Source organism: Rhamphochromis sp. 'chilingali' (assembly GCF_963969265.1).
Source record: "Rhamphochromis sp. 'chilingali' genome assembly, chromosome: 9".
Classification (NCBI taxonomy): Eukaryota; Metazoa; Chordata; class Actinopteri; order Cichliformes; family Cichlidae; genus Rhamphochromis; species Rhamphochromis sp. 'chilingali'.
Genome location: NC_137936.1, coordinates 36,623,906 through 36,641,335, shown reverse-complemented (window position 1 = coordinate 36,641,335; position 17,430 = coordinate 36,623,906). Strand labels below are relative to the sequence as shown.

Here is a 17,430-nt window from a genome sequence, read left to right as displayed (position 1 = left end):
ACTCCTGAGGCATGCACAGCTGCACCTCACCAGAAGTACTTGTCAGGAAAGAGACGACAGGAGCAGAAAATAGAAAGTTAAGCTGTCTGGCAGTCTGGGATGTGTCAGCGGTAGTTTATGTGAGTAGACTGTAGTAAAACACAAATTGTGAGATACTTGTACATAAGTATTGCCATTTGAGTCTACTTAGTTCTTATACATCACATTTAAAGGGGAAACCACTTTACTCCAACACAAGAAGGTGACAGTTCAGAGTAGGATTAGTAAAGTAGGTTACCTAACTGCCACAATGACAACCACACAGGCTAATGCATTATTAAATATATCAGTTTGAGTAGAGTGTGTCTGGTTAATTATTGCTTTTGCTACTTTAATTTAATTTTACAGCGTTTTATATTTTAAGATCAACATTTTGAACATTTTGGATCTTATGTGTGCTTTGCTCAGCCAGAATACTACTATTATTGCATTGTGTTACTTAATTAATAATGTTACTTAATTTCTAACACTACATATTATATTACTTTTGCATTACCTAACACGGCCTATTCATATAATTACTTTTATCTTTTAAAAGATAAAGTTAAGGCTGCAGTTTCACACACTTGCACAAATTCCTGTCCTAATGAGCACCTATGCAACAGCTGCTTTTTAGTGTTTGAGTATGAACTCAAAGCCAACAGCAAAGCTGGAAACCATCCCAAAGTGCGTTTCACAGCATTTGCCATTAATTTTACTGCAAAAACAGAGGCTATGTTTGAACCTGACTCACTGCCTTTGTTACCCGATGAAGATCAGGGTCTGGCTGCTGGACTCGGGTCAGCATACACTCAGCTTCAACATCACTCTGGGATCTTCCTCACTAGCTTCATGTTAGCGTGCTCTCTTTATGGATGCTTGCCAAAAAAAACAACCAACCAACAAATAAACAAACAAACAAAAAACCCAGTGTCCTGTTAAGAGTGTATAGTTGTTTCTGCCCTGGATGCTGTTTGCACATTACCTATGCGAACTTGCTCTTTTCTTCAATAAAAAAATAAAAGTTTTGTCTGTTGTGGAGAATGCAGACCATGAAAGCTCTGCAGAAGACTCGTTTGTAATTTGATCATATCTCATTTCCTTTTAGGTGAAATGATATTTAAATAATATAGCATTTTATGTTGTCCAGCAGTTGATTTACTTTAATTGCTAGTGTGTGCCTGCTAGTACAGCTTTTTTGTGACAGGAACACCCTGTCTGAGTATGGAGCCAAAGTCACAACTGGCACATGCAACAACTTGTTATTAGCCCGCAGTTAGTATGTCAATGTGCTATTATTAGTTAATTAGTCATGCACTGTATAAATACCTGCAGGTATTAATGTTTGCAAGGTACATTATCTAAATTCTGTTGATAGCGTACATGTTTACATGTTACAGTTACAAAATAACCCTTAGCTTTTTTGCTGTTAGCAATTTAGTGACGTGAATGCATCCTCAGCTCCTCTGGGATCACAAATAATAATTCAGCAGAGCAGAATTTAAATCTGGATTAACTGTCAGAAGGCCATGCTGCTTGTAGCTTCTTCTTGATTGTCTTCTATGGACAGACGGTTTGTGTCCACAGAAGACAATCAAGGAAAAGCCAAGTGGTCATTCCTGTTATATTTCTTTGAAGTCCACCTGGAGAGGATGCGCAGGTGGTGCATTCTAATATAAAGTCTTGGATTAGCTGGTCCACATTGTCATAAAACACTGGCAAGCACATGGACATCTGCATAGACCTCCATACTCTCTGACTGATGACGAAATTCATGTAACTTGATCCTCATCAGACTCACTGACGCAAAAAGTATAATTAAGGCTTAAATCTTCATAAAACTTAGAGAGATGCATTTAAATACACTGTTGTGATATCAAAAAGACTAGATAAAGATCTTGATGACTAGATAGGCTTTGTGTTATTCCAGTAATGTAATAATGTCTTGCTTGTGTGCCTGACGCCACATCCAGCTTTACGCGTGCTACAGATAAAGCTGGATAAGGTTGGAAATGATGCACCTTTGATCCAATTACTTTACCAGGAGCAGAGTGGATGCAGTGCAGTAAAATGTATGCAGTGTACGCTATCGAGCATATTTTGATCTGAACTATCCAGTAAAGAGGAGTTGCTCAGCACCTAGCATTGTTGTTATAGCTGCCTCGTTGTAAACACTGAGACACCAGGTTAGAGTTACTCTTGGCTGATCCATGCTAAGCTTCTAGCTTGTTAAACTCTATTTAAAGTCTTCCCTCACACAGTGATAGCTCTAATTTAAGTGTGCACATAACAGTAGATAGTTAGGGAGTAGATAGGAGGAGAGCTGTTGGCTGGAGCATTTTGCACAGGGTGTATTTGCACAGCTGAGCGTAGCACTGACATAGCTAACATCACTGTCATAATTAGACCTGTAGGCACAGTTCGGTGGCAGTGCAGGGTAGACCTCGGTATCTGTTTTTCAGGCTTCCTGTTCTGCTCTTTATTTTTTGCTTTGTCTTCTGTGTTTCCCCATGTCTCGCTTCCATGCATATGCCATGACTGACAGTGTTGGGTGGAATGTGAACATTCGGTTTTTAAATAGCATCCTGGCCTGAATCAGCCACTCCTAATAAGGCAGAGGGCCGTGACACTGGCCCTAAAATATCAGCAACCACCTCACTGAGAATAAAACTTTTCTGGGCCTTGTTATTTAGGGACAACTGATAATAGCTGTTGGATATGAGTGCAAACAAGGTACACTAGATATAGATTTCCCAGAGCTGTCATAAATATATTTCAGGCAACATAACATACTCTACTGAATGTAGCCTCGTGTTCAGGGTGTCTCTTGAACTGCACGTAATTGTACTTTACAGTAATGGCAACTTAAGGTGAAGAACAGCTTTGAGGAAACCTTAATTTGTATTATGCACTATCAACGTTTGACACCAGGTTTTACAATTAACTTTCCTTTCATTTTCCTTTATTTAGGATACTGGTGGGAGCTCCAAGGGCGGCAGGGCAGGGTAAGTTGACGGGCAGTCGACCAGGAGCCCTGTTCAGGTGTCCGATCACACCAGAGGAGTACGACTGTGAGAGGGTTGACATCGATGGAGACGGTGGGTTTCAAGTGCAGCTGAAACAACTTGTCGGTTAATTTGTCAATTCATCAACCAAACTATGACGTGACTTTTATTCTTGGTGTTTCACTTTGTTCTCTGTACTGTGAAATTAAACACTTCAACCAAAGACAAAACTTTAAACACATCAACTTGGGCTTTAAGAAATCTAAATAACACCTGGACCTCCGTCGGTCAAAGAGAATTATCTTTATTATAAACTACATTATCCCAGGCAGAATATTAATGACATCATGGAAATATATACTGTTACTGTATCATATTTATAAAGATACCTGCTTCATTTTTGTGAAGTGAGAAGTGAAATAACACTTCTAATAGGTGAAGTGAATAAATAACAAAGTTCTGTTTGCTTGTAACCAGAAAACAATACAATATAGAAGCAGTCATGACTGACAGTTCACTCTGTGTTCTCTTTCAGTGAGGTGGGACAGAGAGAGCAAGCACAACCAGTGGCTGGGAGTTACAGTCAAGAGTCAGGGCATTGGAGGGAAGGTTGTGGTGAGTACCAAATGCCCAAATTGGGTAAATTCACGTTGTGCTGATGATCAAGAGATATAAGAGCAGACATTGTGCATTTCCAGCTTTGGTTCATCTGCCAAGTTGTTGTTTATAATGATGAAGACTTTAAGACTAATTTGGTCATTACACTGTTGCATAGTATCATATTCTTTAAAAAAAAATCAAAGGCTAACTGATATCCAGGAAACCCTAATGCGTTTTTCCCCCTTCACCAGACCTGCGCTCATCTATACGAACTGAGGCAACGTGTAAACCAGTCGTCAGAGACTCGGGATCCCATTGGCCGTTGCTATGTCCTGAGTGAGGACCTGACTAATCGAGATGACCTGGACGGAGGAGAATGGAAGTTTTGTGAGGGTCGGCCACAGGGACACGAGCAGTTCGGTTTCTGTCAGCAGGGCCTGTCTGTCAGTTTCACCCCAGACAAAAACTTCATTCTGTTCGGTGCTCCAGGAACATACAACTGGAAAGGTAATGTGACCGACTGATAGAAGCCTTTATTTAGAGTTTCATGTTTTACTAATCGGAAGACCAGAGGAAAACCTGTGTAGTGTGATTTGGGATTGAATGTACTGCTCACAAAAATGCATGCAAGGGGTGACGAAGGGCTGGAAATCATCTTTCAGATGGATCCCTTCTTGACATGCCCCGTTTCATTCATAAAGATGAATGCTAAGTAGAAGGAACTGGCAGGGGGTTTTTTTGTCTTTAGTATCTACTGATTCCTTCTCTTATGCCTTTCTGAGTGTTGTTCTATTACAGTGCAAAGACGATTTACCACGAATGTAAAAGAAATATGAGAAGAAACTCCTGTTGCAGCTAATGTATGCTAGAGAAGAAAAGCAATGCAATGAAACTGTCTAATTAAATAAGTACTACTAACAGGACAATCCAATTAATTTATAGGCCAGTCTATTGATTGAACACTGAAAATATGCAGCACAGCTTAATCCATTTAATATAAATGGTCTAAGATATATTGGATGCAAACATCAGTTTCTGGATGATTCATATTTTAATAAAAGGCTGCTTTATGGAACAAAAGCTGAATTTACACAACGCCTGTTCTAAAATGTCTAAATTCTGTCACATGCTGGATTTGGGAAGCAACACGTGAGCATGCGTATCTATGACCTTGTCCCTGTTGTTTAAGATAATGTGCAAATCTGTGTTTGTCACCGTGCTGTGCCCTCACCTATTTCCTTTCCAGGCGAGATGCGTGTTCAGCTCCTAAACCAGACTCTGCTTGACCTCGGTATCTATGACGACGGACCTTACGAGGTGGCAGATGAAAAACAACTTAATGCCCAGCTCATCCCTGTGCCCTACCACAGTTACCTGGGTAGGATTTGCCCTCCCTGCTCACTGCTGCCTGCGCACAGGAGAGATAGAGAGGGCCGGGGGAGGATGACACCAGGACTTAGACTGTACCCCAACACAGCTGACTTAACCACAGGAATTAGCTACAGTAGCAACAAAACTGCCTCTGATTGGTTGAAGAAAATCTTGTAGTGTTCCTACTATTCCTGGACATGACTTTTAGCTCAGCAATTTATGACTCATGAAGCCCTGAACAGGACTCCACCTCATTTTTCCAGCCTTTGTTTGACTGTGGGTGGACATGTAGCCTGACAGGATCAGTCCTCATGTTGCTACTATTTGCTCACTTTCTTGGGAAAACAAGGGAAAATACTTGATGTCATCCTCATTCCAGCTACCGCCCATTGTCTGAAAATGCCAGTGGTGTACAGTCTGAGCCTGACGTGTCATCTCTCCACCAGGTACCCAGTGGTTTTGCAGGACAAACCACTGTAGCACCACACAGAAAGCAATCAATCACAACCTCTCACCTGCACCTCCCTCTCCCCTTTTCTTCCTCTTTCCACCCCCACCACCATTTCACCATTCCATCACACCCTCCCCACGCTCCTCTTTCTGCTTCTTTCTGTTTTCTCCTCCTGTTTTGGGCCATAGGGCTCTTGTTCATGGCTAGCCCCGTTGAAGATGCGCTGCTGTACAAAACTCTGGAACCATCAAGGCGGCCCACATCGTTTGAGGATGTAGCTCATAATAGCTACCTAGGTTTGTAGGCTTGAGGTGCTGTCGTTTGGACCGGACTGGGCTTGTAGTGGACATAGTATCTTGTTTTTCTCCGTCTTTGTCTTAATCCTTTCTGATCAGTTACACAGTCTGTCTGTCTATATAGATTTTAGTGTGTAATCTATGTTAAAAAGAGACAGCCATCCAAAGTTATACTTCCTTTTTTATTTCATTTTTTAAATTTAATTTAATTTATATTTTTGGCACAGTTATATAGTTGCAGAAGAGATGGCCTTCTCTTTGGGTAGCAGGAGGTGTTTGTCTGTTGTTTGTCGATCTCTTTTGTTAGTTTGCATGTGTCTGTCCGGATGAAGCTTTCCAGGGTATCTTGGTGGTGGTTTCACTTTAAGTAGTTGCAGATATACTAAACCGAATTGTTTTAAATGGTTTAACTAATATACAAGACGAGTCCACAGCTGTGCGAGGCTATACCGAGGCACATCATCAGCATGCTAACATATTTACAATCAGTGCTAAATTTTTTAACACGTTAATACGCTAACTTTTGCTAACAAGCATTGAACCCAACTGCAATTGAGGTGGATGAGAATATTATATATATTTGTTATGTGTGGTATTTTTTCATTACTGACTATTGAAATCTGGATGATGGCCTGAGGGCTGATGGAGTTTTTGGCATCAACATGAATGGCTAGCAATTAAGTTTCATTAAGCTCTATTTAAAAGCAAAAATACCAGTGTAACAGCGGTGAAAGAGGAAAAGTAACTCTGGTTATCACAAATGTCTGTACAGCATTTCAAATATAATGGTAAGAGGCCTGTACTACGAAGACTTCTGCTTGCCCCGGATGCTTCGGGGTTGTTGTTTGTACAACAAAAGTGGTTCACTTCTCACTGGGGTATATCAAAATGGTAATTCAGGCTGTGAAGCAGTTCCAGATTAGAGATCAACAGGTGCAAAATCACTGCCTATTGACCTGCCAGGTTACCAAGAAGGTTACCAGTTCTTGAAGATCCCTTAATCCTCTGTTTCTAAAGTTTTTTAATAGGTTCTAATGTCTTTGATGAGTATCAGTAAAAAATATTGATTCTTCGAAGTAACTTTAAACTCTTTTCCTGTTGGCTTCAAACACTTTTACAACACGTTTATTATTTTATAAGCATTAACTTATGAACCTAAAATAGGACACCTGCTTTTACTTTTGGGCTTAATTTGCACGTAGCCAAAGGGTTGAATACCACTGGGGCAGCAGCTGACAGATTAAAAGCTAAAACTGTCCTTTACATATTAATTTAATGAGATTCTTGATTGTAATCTATCAGATTCTTAATGAGAGTGTTGTGAAGTGATAAGTCTGTTGAGTTCCACCGTCAGCTTTTTTGCCAGCTTTTCTTCCAGGCTTCAAGTAGGCTAAACTTTATTAATATAGTCACTCCTTTCTCGTCTTACTGACCAATGCGCTTAAAGCCCATACTTAAGTAAAACTGTATCACTCTACAGTGCTCTTCCTCTCACACATACTCTTACTGCTTTATCTGCAGCAGCTTTGTTGCCTTAAATCTGTATTACATGTTTGAACTTCATATTTTCTCCAAAGTACAGCTTCATTTCTCTTTGAAGAAAATCGAACGGGTCTACTGTGAATACATTTATCCATAATTATGATCAGTCAGATGCCGCTAACACCACCCTTTTCATGTGAATGTGCGGGCAAAATCCTGGTTTAGTTTAGCAAGTTGATACCTAGCTTCATGTGACTGCTTATCCTGATTGGATAAGTGAATGCCCTCGGTATGATGAACTCACTTTGTAGTACAGGCCTAAGGTCAAATGAATCAATAGTGGTGCACTGTCACACTGATATTTTCATTCAAACAATAGATACATTTTATCAAGATAATGATGTGATGCTTTGTGATGAATTTCTCAGTATTTAGTGTCAGTTGTTAGTGATCCACAGTCTGCTGAGCAGGAGCTATTCATTGTTATTTTGGGTTTCCGGTCATTATTTTTCCTCTAAGTGTGTGGATCTGCTATAAATCTCTTTATTCACATTCCTCCAATCCTGCTTACCCTCCTACTCACCGTATTGAGCCGTCTCCTTGACAACACTAATTCCCACATGACCTTTTTGCCTTCATTTATAACCCACGTGCTTCCATTGATCCTAACCAGATGATACGACACACCTATGCATGCTTACTAAAATGACAGAGACTGTTGTAGGAATTTGCAGCTTTTGTTGGATCTGAAATATCACTGTATTGTGTCCAATAGGAACAGTAAAAGTATTCATTTAAAGAAGTGACGGCCTGCTGAATGAAAAGAAAGCTTTGTTTTTATCTCCATCAAGGCCAAATCCAACATTACACATAGAATCTCTTCATTACAAGCTAAAGGGACTAATGCTGAGGCTGCACCCGAGTAGTTACCATAATTAGAAAAGTCAGCGTTGAAAACAACGAGTACATAGAAGCATCAACATTTATAAGTATCATCTTTGGCTCAGTTTTAGTCTAAAGAAGCTTTTAGTCAAGAAATAAACTCTACTTAAAATGTATAGCCATGGCAAAAAGAGTTATGATAAATAAAATATAGCAAATACATCTTAAGATGAACATCACACATGACATAATACACCATGTGATTTATTTAACAAAAATTGTGCCAAATGCAGAAGTGGTATGTGTAAAAAATACTTACACTCATATTGCATCATACAGCAGTTAGTTATTGCAAATCAAAGGAGGTGTGAGCACCTTTATTTTATAGATAAAACAAAATAACATCCTTTATTGTCAGCTACTGTCTCTCTGGTCCAAAGGAGGAAAAATATAAACGTAAATGAAATAAAATGTGGATAATAAATTATATATAGTAGGAGTAGGACACTAAGGAGTACATCATTGGAGACTAATCAGTAGATACAACCTCGAGTATTTGCTGACTAAACCAATGGCTAGGACATATTTAGCAGGTAGGTAAGAGAATATTTAAAATAAAGAAATAAAAAAATAAATATCGGAAATTCCATTGTGCTCTCCAAATTGTCTCTTTTTTCTGTCTAACAGTCTAACTCAAATAAAAACTAAGCAATTTATTAAGATTAACATTGCAAAAACTTTTTTCCTTATCCTTTCATTCCTTAATTAGCTTTATAGTTTCTACCATGTTGCAAGCTTGTGAGCTAGAAGCCTGTGAGGAAAAAGTTGCAGCTTGTTCCCACATCTGCTGGTTTTATAGAAGCTGCAGTGCTGCATTCCCCACCTGCCACCCTGGAGCTGCTCACTGTTTGTCTCTGTCTTGTCTCCCTCTGCATGTTTACTCAGTACCAACAAATGTCCTTCATGTCCCGATGGAGACAGATTGTCCTCACTTTTTGCACCAGCTGCCTGCTTTTTAGTCTAGTATAGCGAGTGCATGTAGAAAATGCCTGCGTTCAGGAAAAATGTTTCATATGTTTTGTGTCATTTTTCACAGCTTGATCAGAAATATTCCGCACATGATGCAAACATCCTTCCTCCTCTATATACACGCTGAATTGCTTTACCTGATTTACATGCATGCGCATCCTCAAATTCCTCCACACACATGCAGATTATCTTTTCACAAAGCACACTCACAGAGAAGAGGAGATGCTTCAGGCGATAAATCTGCTTAACGTCCACCCACCATGTTTACACTCCGCCTTCACCAGAGGCAACCAGTGCAGAGCTTTGGTATCATGAATCTCAGGAGACATTAGGCCAACGTCAGTACATCTCATGTTACTATCACAACCAGCCTTTTTGCTTCCACTAGACACACAGCCTTTCACACGCACAGCACACAGGACATTTACACCCATCATGAGTTAGGCACAAAATCAATAGTCACTTAAGGCCCACATTTCATTAGTAAGAAGATGAGCAGAACATGGCACACTCAGAGGAGGTGATCCTCTGAACCCCACGGTCGATATTAACCCATAACACTTCCTTCTTTCCTTCCTCCTCTACTTTTCTTTTCTTCCTCACCTTCTAGGGTTTTCTGTTGACTCTGCCATGGGAATAATGACTCTCGGAGAGCTAACCTTCGTGGCCGGTGCTCCCCGAGCCAATCACACCGGGGCGGTGGTGCTGCTGAAGAAAGACAATGTGTACCGGTTGGTGCCACAGCACATCTTCTGGGGGGAGGAGCTGGCCTCTTCATTCGGATATTCAGTTGCCACCACAGATCTCAACAGTGATGGGTGAGCAAAGGCTAAATAGGAAGTCAGTCAGGATGACCATCACAAAATCATATAACCCATAGAAATCAGAATTAGAATCAAAATCAGAATACTTTATTAATCCCAAAGGAAATTAGGGTTACAGCAGGCAGCACGCTAATGGCGCATGCGCACTTACAAAGGAACCTTCTGACCAACTTTACACAAACATCACATTGGGGAGACATGTCAGAAAGGTAGGCTGATAGGAGAAAAACAACGAAAATACATAACATGAGGTAAGAGGAGGAGAAAAAAAACTCCACTCAGACTGAGCTCCTAGTGGGAGAACAGTTTGATAACAGAAAAAACACCTCAGCACAAAAAGCACATGACTATCAATACACCATAGAAACACAAGACAAGCAACAGGGGCGGGTAAAGGGTGAGAGAGAGCCGGTGTAGACGGCGCATCCGGTCCTGCAGCATGTCTGCGCTGGTCCAGTCGACTGCCATCTTCCCCGGTGGGGCACAAGCATCGAAGGCGTTTGGAAAGGGAGGGGAGATCAGTCTAAACACAGTCGTTATGAGGGTGTTTTGTTCAGCTCCAGCCTTGAGGCCGCAACTGGTGCCGAAGGGGTCTCCGCATGAATTGCATTCAGAGACCAGTTTAGGTTTTAGAGAACAGACTGTGAGAGAGTATTCCAGGGAAAAGTAAGTAAAAACACAAGACAAGGACATAAGAAGCTAAGCAGCGAAGATAAGGGCAGGAGAGGAGAAAAGTGCGACCGCCGCACAGTCATGTTCTACACAAAAATGTCAAATTCATCTTAAAGTTATAAACACAAGATCATATTTTTAACACCTAAATCCTGCAACAGCATTTTCCTGTGTAAAATGCATAAAATGCATATTCAAGGGCAACTGTGAATGTAGATTAGAAGAGACTTGTTCAAGGAAGTGTTCATTTCTACTTTTCCGCCTCTGTTTGCTAGCTGGACGGACCTGATTGTTGGAGCTCCTAACTTTTTTGACCGTAAAGCAGAGATTGGTGGAGCTGTTTATGTGTATCTAAACCCGTTTGGTCACTGGGATGATCAGGCTCGGCCCATCCGCCTCAACGGGACATACGACTCCATGTTTGGGATGACAGTCAGCAACGTTGGAGATCTGGACCAGGACGGATATGGAGGTACAAGAAAAACTTTTTTATTGACTCAGAATGTTTTAAAGGTAACTTCTGCTGTTTGATTCGCTGAATGGAAAACCCAACGACTGTGAGTGATGGTAAATATAAGTCACTGACTGGATGATGATGGTCATGTTTAATATGAGCATTCATCAGGATATAATAGATGTATAACAGAATATAAATATTAGAAAATAAGGGAAAACATTAAATGGTTCCAGCAGTGAAACAGTTTAATGTGTTGAAAGTCTTCTATATCAAACTGTGGTTTATGGTTTAAACCATTACAATAAGAATGTAGTGTTGGAAACCAGTTTGTCTGACATCTATACAGATATTGCTGTGGGAGCACCGTTTGATGGAGATGGAAAAGTTTTTATCTATAGAGGCTCAAAATCTGGAATTGAGACAAAACCTGCTCAGGTAAGTTTGCTTTGGATATGAGCGACTGCAAAAAAATATTAAAGGTCAAAATCAGAAGGAGTGAATGAGAGAAAGAGATGGCATGGATAAAACTGAGTGTTCTTCATCCCATTAGGTGCTGGATGGCCGGGACTTTGATGTGAGACGTTTTGGATATTCTATCTCAGGGGGTTTGGATATCGACAACAATCACTACCCAGATGTGGCAGTGGGCTCGCTGAACGATTCAGTGGTTCTCTTCAGGTGAGGAAAGATTTTGGTTGAACACCTCTGAAAACATTTTGATGACAGTGCATTTATCTAAGGGATGAAAACATATTATCAATAATTTATTAAAAGTTTTCTTTTTTTGTCCTCAAGATCTCGTCCTGTCATCCATGTGAAGAGAGACATAACTATTGATCCTCCACAAATAGATTTGGAGCAGTCCAACTGCAAAGACAGAGATGGAGTCTGGTACTCACTCACTCATAATGCACTAAACTTATAGGATAACTTAACCAGACAAACTGATAATAAAAACATTTAAAGTTCTTCTATAGTCCTGAAGCTCCTAAAGATCATGTCTTTTTTCCTCTTCGTGGTTTTCTGTTTTTAGTGTGGAGGTCAAGGCTTGCTTCACCTTCGTAGCGTACCCAACTCACTACTCTCCACACATTAGTAAGTCACACATCGGCTTCCACGACTGTTTCTGTCTTTTGCTCTCGCGGGGCTTTGCATCACTCCCCACAGTGACAGGAGTCATTTCTATTTACGGTAGAAAGTAACCTTATCTGTGAGGTAACATTAGATCTTATTATGATTAAATCACAGCTGTGTAATACTGTACCTCCTCAGATGGGTTTAGTATATCTTCTGTCCCCGGTGGGTTCTTTAAGTGCTCTTTCGGTGTGTGTGTCCTGACATTTCTGTATTTCAACCCATCTGTCTCCCTCTATGTGCTCCCCCATTTTACTCCATTCAAGCCCTCGTAGTGCGCTTTGAAGCAGACACAGAGCGCAGGAAGGTGGGCCTCCCGCATCGCGTTACCTTCCTGGGCCGCAGTTTACTGGAGCCGGAGTACACACAGACAGAAGAAGTGCAGCTAAATCGGCAGCGTCACGCTGTGTGCACCAACGCTGTCTTCCAGCTGCATGTCAGTAATTTAATTTCATGGATGTGTTTCTTTCTTTTACTGTGGAAGGCAGATTTGTATGGAGTATCCCAGTATGAAAAGGACGCTGAGTTGAATAGACATTTCTTTAATTAACTATTTCATTCTTTTCTGCTGTAACTTTGGCCAGAAGTTTAATTTTACATTTTCCCTCTGTGCAGGAGAACATCCGTGACAAACTGCGTCCCATCTCTTTGGTCATAACCCACACTATCAAGCCCGTGCCACCACGCAGACACTCTGCAAAAAGGCTGGAGAAGCTGCCGCCGATACTCAATGTCTCCCCTTCCAATACGCTCCACTCTGAGGTCTGCAGCAAAATAGGAAAAGAAGTATTTTTAAGGATGATTTAATTTTTATGAGCTCCTGCTGCTCATAATTTACTACATAAACAAGCCAAAGCTTTATGCAATGCTTTCCATCAACATTGTGTTGCTTCATTAATTTAGACTCAGCAAGGATCATTTAAGCCAAATCTGTGACACATAAAATAAACTCAAAACAGAGCATTTAAACCTGTTCTTATACTTGGGCTGCTTTTAAACTTTTTCAACTCAACTCAACGACAGGCTCCTCATTAAGCTTACCTCTTACTTACCTTTGCAACTGCATATACACTTTTGTAGCATACAGCAATGCACCCAGTGCAGTATTTAGTGAACTGATAAATCATTTAAAGCATAAAATGAGTTGTCAGCGTTAATCAAATGATTGACCAATTTCTTTGGCATAAGATTATAAAAACCCACAAAAGTTTAAAACTATAAAACCTCTTGAATTCCTGATCTCAGCCTAATATTTGTCTTTTTTAATCCCTGAAGGTGAACTTTCTGCGAGAAGGATGCGGCAATGACAAAATCTGCCAGAGCAACCTGAAGCTAAGCTACCAGTTTGGTACTCGACCCCTGAACTCTGACCTCTTCATCCCTCTGCCAAAGTAAGTATCTGCTGTGCAGCCCGACACCCCAACAGTTTTTTGTTGTCTGACTGAGATGATAGTGATGATTAATGGCAAATCTTCAGTATGGTATCATATCTAATTTGTTATTGTTTTAATTTTTTTTATTAAATAAATAACAATAAATCTTACGCTGAAGTAATGTTAAGTTGAAACAGTTCAAGCTTTTCTAACTAATCTCCCAAAAGCTCCTCTGTAGCTGTCACTGCAGATGAATGCATAGGCAAAGTGTCATATTGGAATAAAGAGTTTACAGTTTACAGGCCTACCACAAAAAATCTACAATTATCTTAAGATTGCTTACTCAGCTTATTTCTGCTCAACCTTCAGACTATGTTGAAATGCCTCTCTTTAAAAATGTTTTGTCTTTTTTGCCTCCTTTGCCGTCTTACAGAGATGAGGACGATGTGCAGGTGTTTTCTCTCTCAGATCAGCGGCTGGTGGTGCTGGACATCACCGTCACTAACATGCCCTCTGACCCTCTTTACCCCGAGGAGGATGGCGATGATGCTCATGCTGCTCAGCTTATTATCTCCCTGCCAAACACACTGTCATACGCCGGCTCCAGGATCCCAGAGCAGGTGTGAGATCTGCTAAATATAGTTTCAGACTATCGTTTTAGAGTTGATGACGTGTTCCTCTGATAGTATTTGTCTGATTTGACTGCAGATGAGATGTCAAGCAAACCAGAATGGCTCCCAGGTTGAATGCGACCTGGGAAACCCCGTCAAACGAAACTCTAAAGTAAGACAAAACTGTGTGTTTATTGTTAAACTCAACAAAAGAAGCAAAAACATATTTTAAAAAAAAACTTTATTCTCATGTTTTTCCCTCAGCTGAAATTTTCCATCAGTCTGAGCACAGCTAACATCACTATTGAGACCACCGAGCTGACAGCTGAGCTCTCACTGAAAACGTAAGTTTTCCACATTTTCCCTGATATGTGACAACAAAGATCACATTCTTACTTTTTATGTTTTGACTTTCATCTGAGTTCTTTCATCGTTTTGTCCTCAGCATCAGCGAACAGCCTGACTTGGTCCCTGTGACAGCTTACGCTAAAGTTGTGATAGAGCTCCCTCTGTCTGTCAGTGGGTGAGTAACACCTTCAGTCTATAAAGGAGTCTGTGGCAGTAAAGCTGCTTTATGTAGGTCTACTAAAACACCCTCACATGCTTTATGGTTGGTAAAATCATTTCATTCCACATTATCTGTCACATAAATTTGATCAGCTTGTTCCAACTCTTCGCTGAAGCTGTGTTTTTTTCCACACTGAGGTTCAAGATTTAAAACCAGGACTTCATGTGTTTATGCCTGCACCATTATAAACAAGTGGAAATGTGCTCACTTTATACCTCTCTAACCAGAGAATGACCTTTGGAAGTGTGAAAATTTAAAATGAAACCACATGTATTTTAATAATATTTAGCTCATTTATTAAAGGTTTTTAAATTCAATTATGAATGCTTTGCTCATCAGTAAAAGTGGTTGAATAGTGAGGAAATAGACAGTGATGTAATGATAGTAATGTTAAGTTTTGTGTTTCCAGCCTTCTGACACACTGATGGTCACTGTACTTTCTGTATTAGGCGCGTCAATCCCGACAAGCTGTTCTTCAGCGGTGCAGTGAGGGGTGAGAGTGCTATGAGCAGTCTGGACGACATCGGCAGCGCTGTGGATTTTGAGTTTGTGGTGAGAAAAGAGTTTGTGGCTATCTGGGATGCTGTTTTGCCACCTACATGTAAAAAAGAAGAAGAAAAAAGTATATTATAAGTATATTAAAATAGGTTTCAGTGGGGCCAATAACAAAAGCATGCTCATTGGACTTGCTTTTACTGCACTGCAACTTCTTAATGTACCTTTAAAAACAAGAGAGAACTCAAAATGAATATTTACAAAATACAATACTATCTCCTTAAAAGTAAATACTGCCCAGAGAGGTTTGCCTTCTCTCAGTCCGTCTTGTTTATTTTATCTTTTCATAATAGCAAAAAAAAAAGGACCCAAGACAGAAACGTCTATGAACATACTTTATTAAATGTAAGCTTCTTTTTTTTCCCTCTGTCAGGTTGCTAATCCCGGTCAAGCTCTCCAGACACTTGGCTCTGCCTTCCTCAACATTATGTGGCCCTATGAGCTGGCCAATGAGAAATGGCTCCTGTATCCTGCCAGCTTGACGTTTCAAGGCCACCCGGAAACACAGTGCAGCCCTACATCAGCTCTGAATCCTCTGAAGCTACAGGGCTCCTCACCTGCAGAGCTGGGCAGTCACGGGGTAGGCGGAGCAAGTCACTGCCGACTTTGAACTGGCTCATTTGTTTACACATACACACAAAAATATATATGCTGACTTTAACTAATTTGAGTACATGTTAATTTTTCATGATATATTGTTACATAAGTAAAATATAAAGCATTACATTTAATGGAATCTGGTCAAATGAAAGGTACTTGATTGGTATACAATTATTTTGTACTAGTCATGTTTCCCTGAATAAATAATAATAAATAATATTTCAGTTGCATTTTTTCTCAAAATTTTTTTTTTTTAATTTTTCAGGGCAAACAATATTTTTGAAGAGCAATTTATTTCATTGGAAAAAGGCTCACAAGTCCATGTTTTAACAGCAAGTGACAGAAATAATAGGAATAAGATAAGGACTCAGTCACTCAGTCCAGAAGTCAGTGCTGAATGACGTATGTTAGCAGTTCATTTAATCTTCTCTTTTTCTGTGTTTTACACTGTTTTAGGAGAGAAGTTAATGAAAAAAATCCTTTATAATATATTATATGCTGTCTCTTTGTATTTTGACAAAACCTTTTTGAACCTTTTGTTGAAACATGCATATAAATGCATCTATTTCAGCAGGTTGGGCGAAAACGCCGCTCCCACCCTGAGGAGGAAGGTCAGATCATGACTAAAGGCAGCGTGGGACAGACCACGCCTGCTGTGGCAGCTTCAGACAGACGCAAGTCGCTCAAACTGGTAAGAAGGACAAGAAGCAGAGAGCCAGGGAAAAGACCAGAACGTGGGTTATTGATTTCCTGCCAATGCACTCAAACAACTCAACAGTTTTAAAATGTGAACACGTAGTCCTCTTTCATTTCCACAGCAGTTTACATTCAGGTGTGACTTTGTTTTCTAGGATTGCCTGCTGGGGTCAGCACGCTGTGTGCTGTTCCAGTGTCCTCTCCACAGCTTCTCCGGTCAGGCTGTGCTTAAAATCCACGCCAGACTGTGGAACAGCAGTTTCATAGAGGTAATATTACATCAGCACCTTTCTGAATATTACTCTCAAGCTCAGCTTCAGTCCAACTGTCACAGCTGCTGCAGCGAGCAGCGAGTGAGCGATAACTGCAGCAAACGCATTTACACAGTGACGACTGATGTCAGGAAGCTCGTATGTTACAGACGATGTCTGGCGACCAAGTCAAATGAACTTTCAATTTTCAATATTCACTGAGATCAAAGAGTAAGAATATGTGAATATGTTAGTTTGCTTTTCCATCAAACATCAATAAAATTGACTGGAAACTCTTTTTTAGTAGAAATTTATTTACAATTTTGAAATTGAATTTGTCATTAAATTTGCCTTGTTTGTATCTCCTCCTTGGGACGAGGAGAACAAGAGGTCACAAGCCTGGATAAATGATGTTTGCATCTGGACGGACTCCTTTAATCATGTAATGATCCCTTAGGAAATAAGGGATCAGCAAAGCACCTAAAGGAAATAGAGTCTAGTTTGTTTTCTCTTTAAATCTCACTATTTCATAGTTTTGGCTCAAACACTAGTTTT

General features: G+C 40.2%; 1 protein-coding gene across 4 annotated transcripts in view; it reads left to right on the top strand.

Moving 5' to 3' along the window:
- itga7 (integrin, alpha 7) overlaps window positions 1–17,430 on the top strand; it is a 38,172-nt gene that overhangs the window by 14,109 nt on the left and 6,633 nt on the right. For 2 of the 4 annotated variants that reach the window (XR_013972755.1, XM_080891293.1), the window contains exons 2-22: window positions 2,989–3,116; window positions 3,559–3,638; window positions 3,875–4,130; window positions 4,870–5,001; window positions 9,745–9,952; window positions 10,906–11,102; window positions 11,434–11,522; window positions 11,638–11,765; window positions 11,883–11,978; window positions 12,121–12,182; window positions 12,488–12,657; window positions 12,837–12,983; window positions 13,497–13,612; window positions 14,028–14,214; window positions 14,303–14,377; window positions 14,470–14,549; window positions 14,651–14,728; window positions 15,223–15,325; window positions 15,702–15,908; window positions 16,500–16,619; window positions 16,780–16,893. Coding sequence is in view for 3 of the 4 variants with exons in the window: in XM_080891293.1 (XP_080747419.1) it covers window positions 2,989–3,116; window positions 3,559–3,638; window positions 3,875–4,130; window positions 4,870–5,001; window positions 9,745–9,952; window positions 10,906–11,102; window positions 11,434–11,522; window positions 11,638–11,765; window positions 11,883–11,978; window positions 12,121–12,182; window positions 12,488–12,657; window positions 12,837–12,983; window positions 13,497–13,612; window positions 14,028–14,214; window positions 14,303–14,377; window positions 14,470–14,549; window positions 14,651–14,728; window positions 15,223–15,325; window positions 15,702–15,908; window positions 16,500–16,619; window positions 16,780–16,893 (2,773 nt within the window). In the remaining variant the exon portion in view is untranslated. Of the gene's footprint in view, window positions 1–2,988; window positions 3,117–3,558; window positions 3,639–3,874; window positions 4,131–4,869; window positions 5,002–5,633; window positions 5,742–9,744; window positions 9,953–10,905; window positions 11,103–11,433; window positions 11,523–11,637; window positions 11,766–11,882; window positions 11,979–12,120; window positions 12,183–12,487; window positions 12,658–12,836; window positions 12,984–13,496; window positions 13,613–14,027; window positions 14,215–14,302; window positions 14,378–14,469; window positions 14,550–14,650; window positions 14,729–15,222; window positions 15,326–15,701; window positions 15,909–16,499; window positions 16,620–16,779; window positions 16,894–17,430 lie in introns of all 4 variants that reach the window. The other 2 variants (XM_080891294.1, XM_080891295.1) reach the window with 2 other exon arrangements.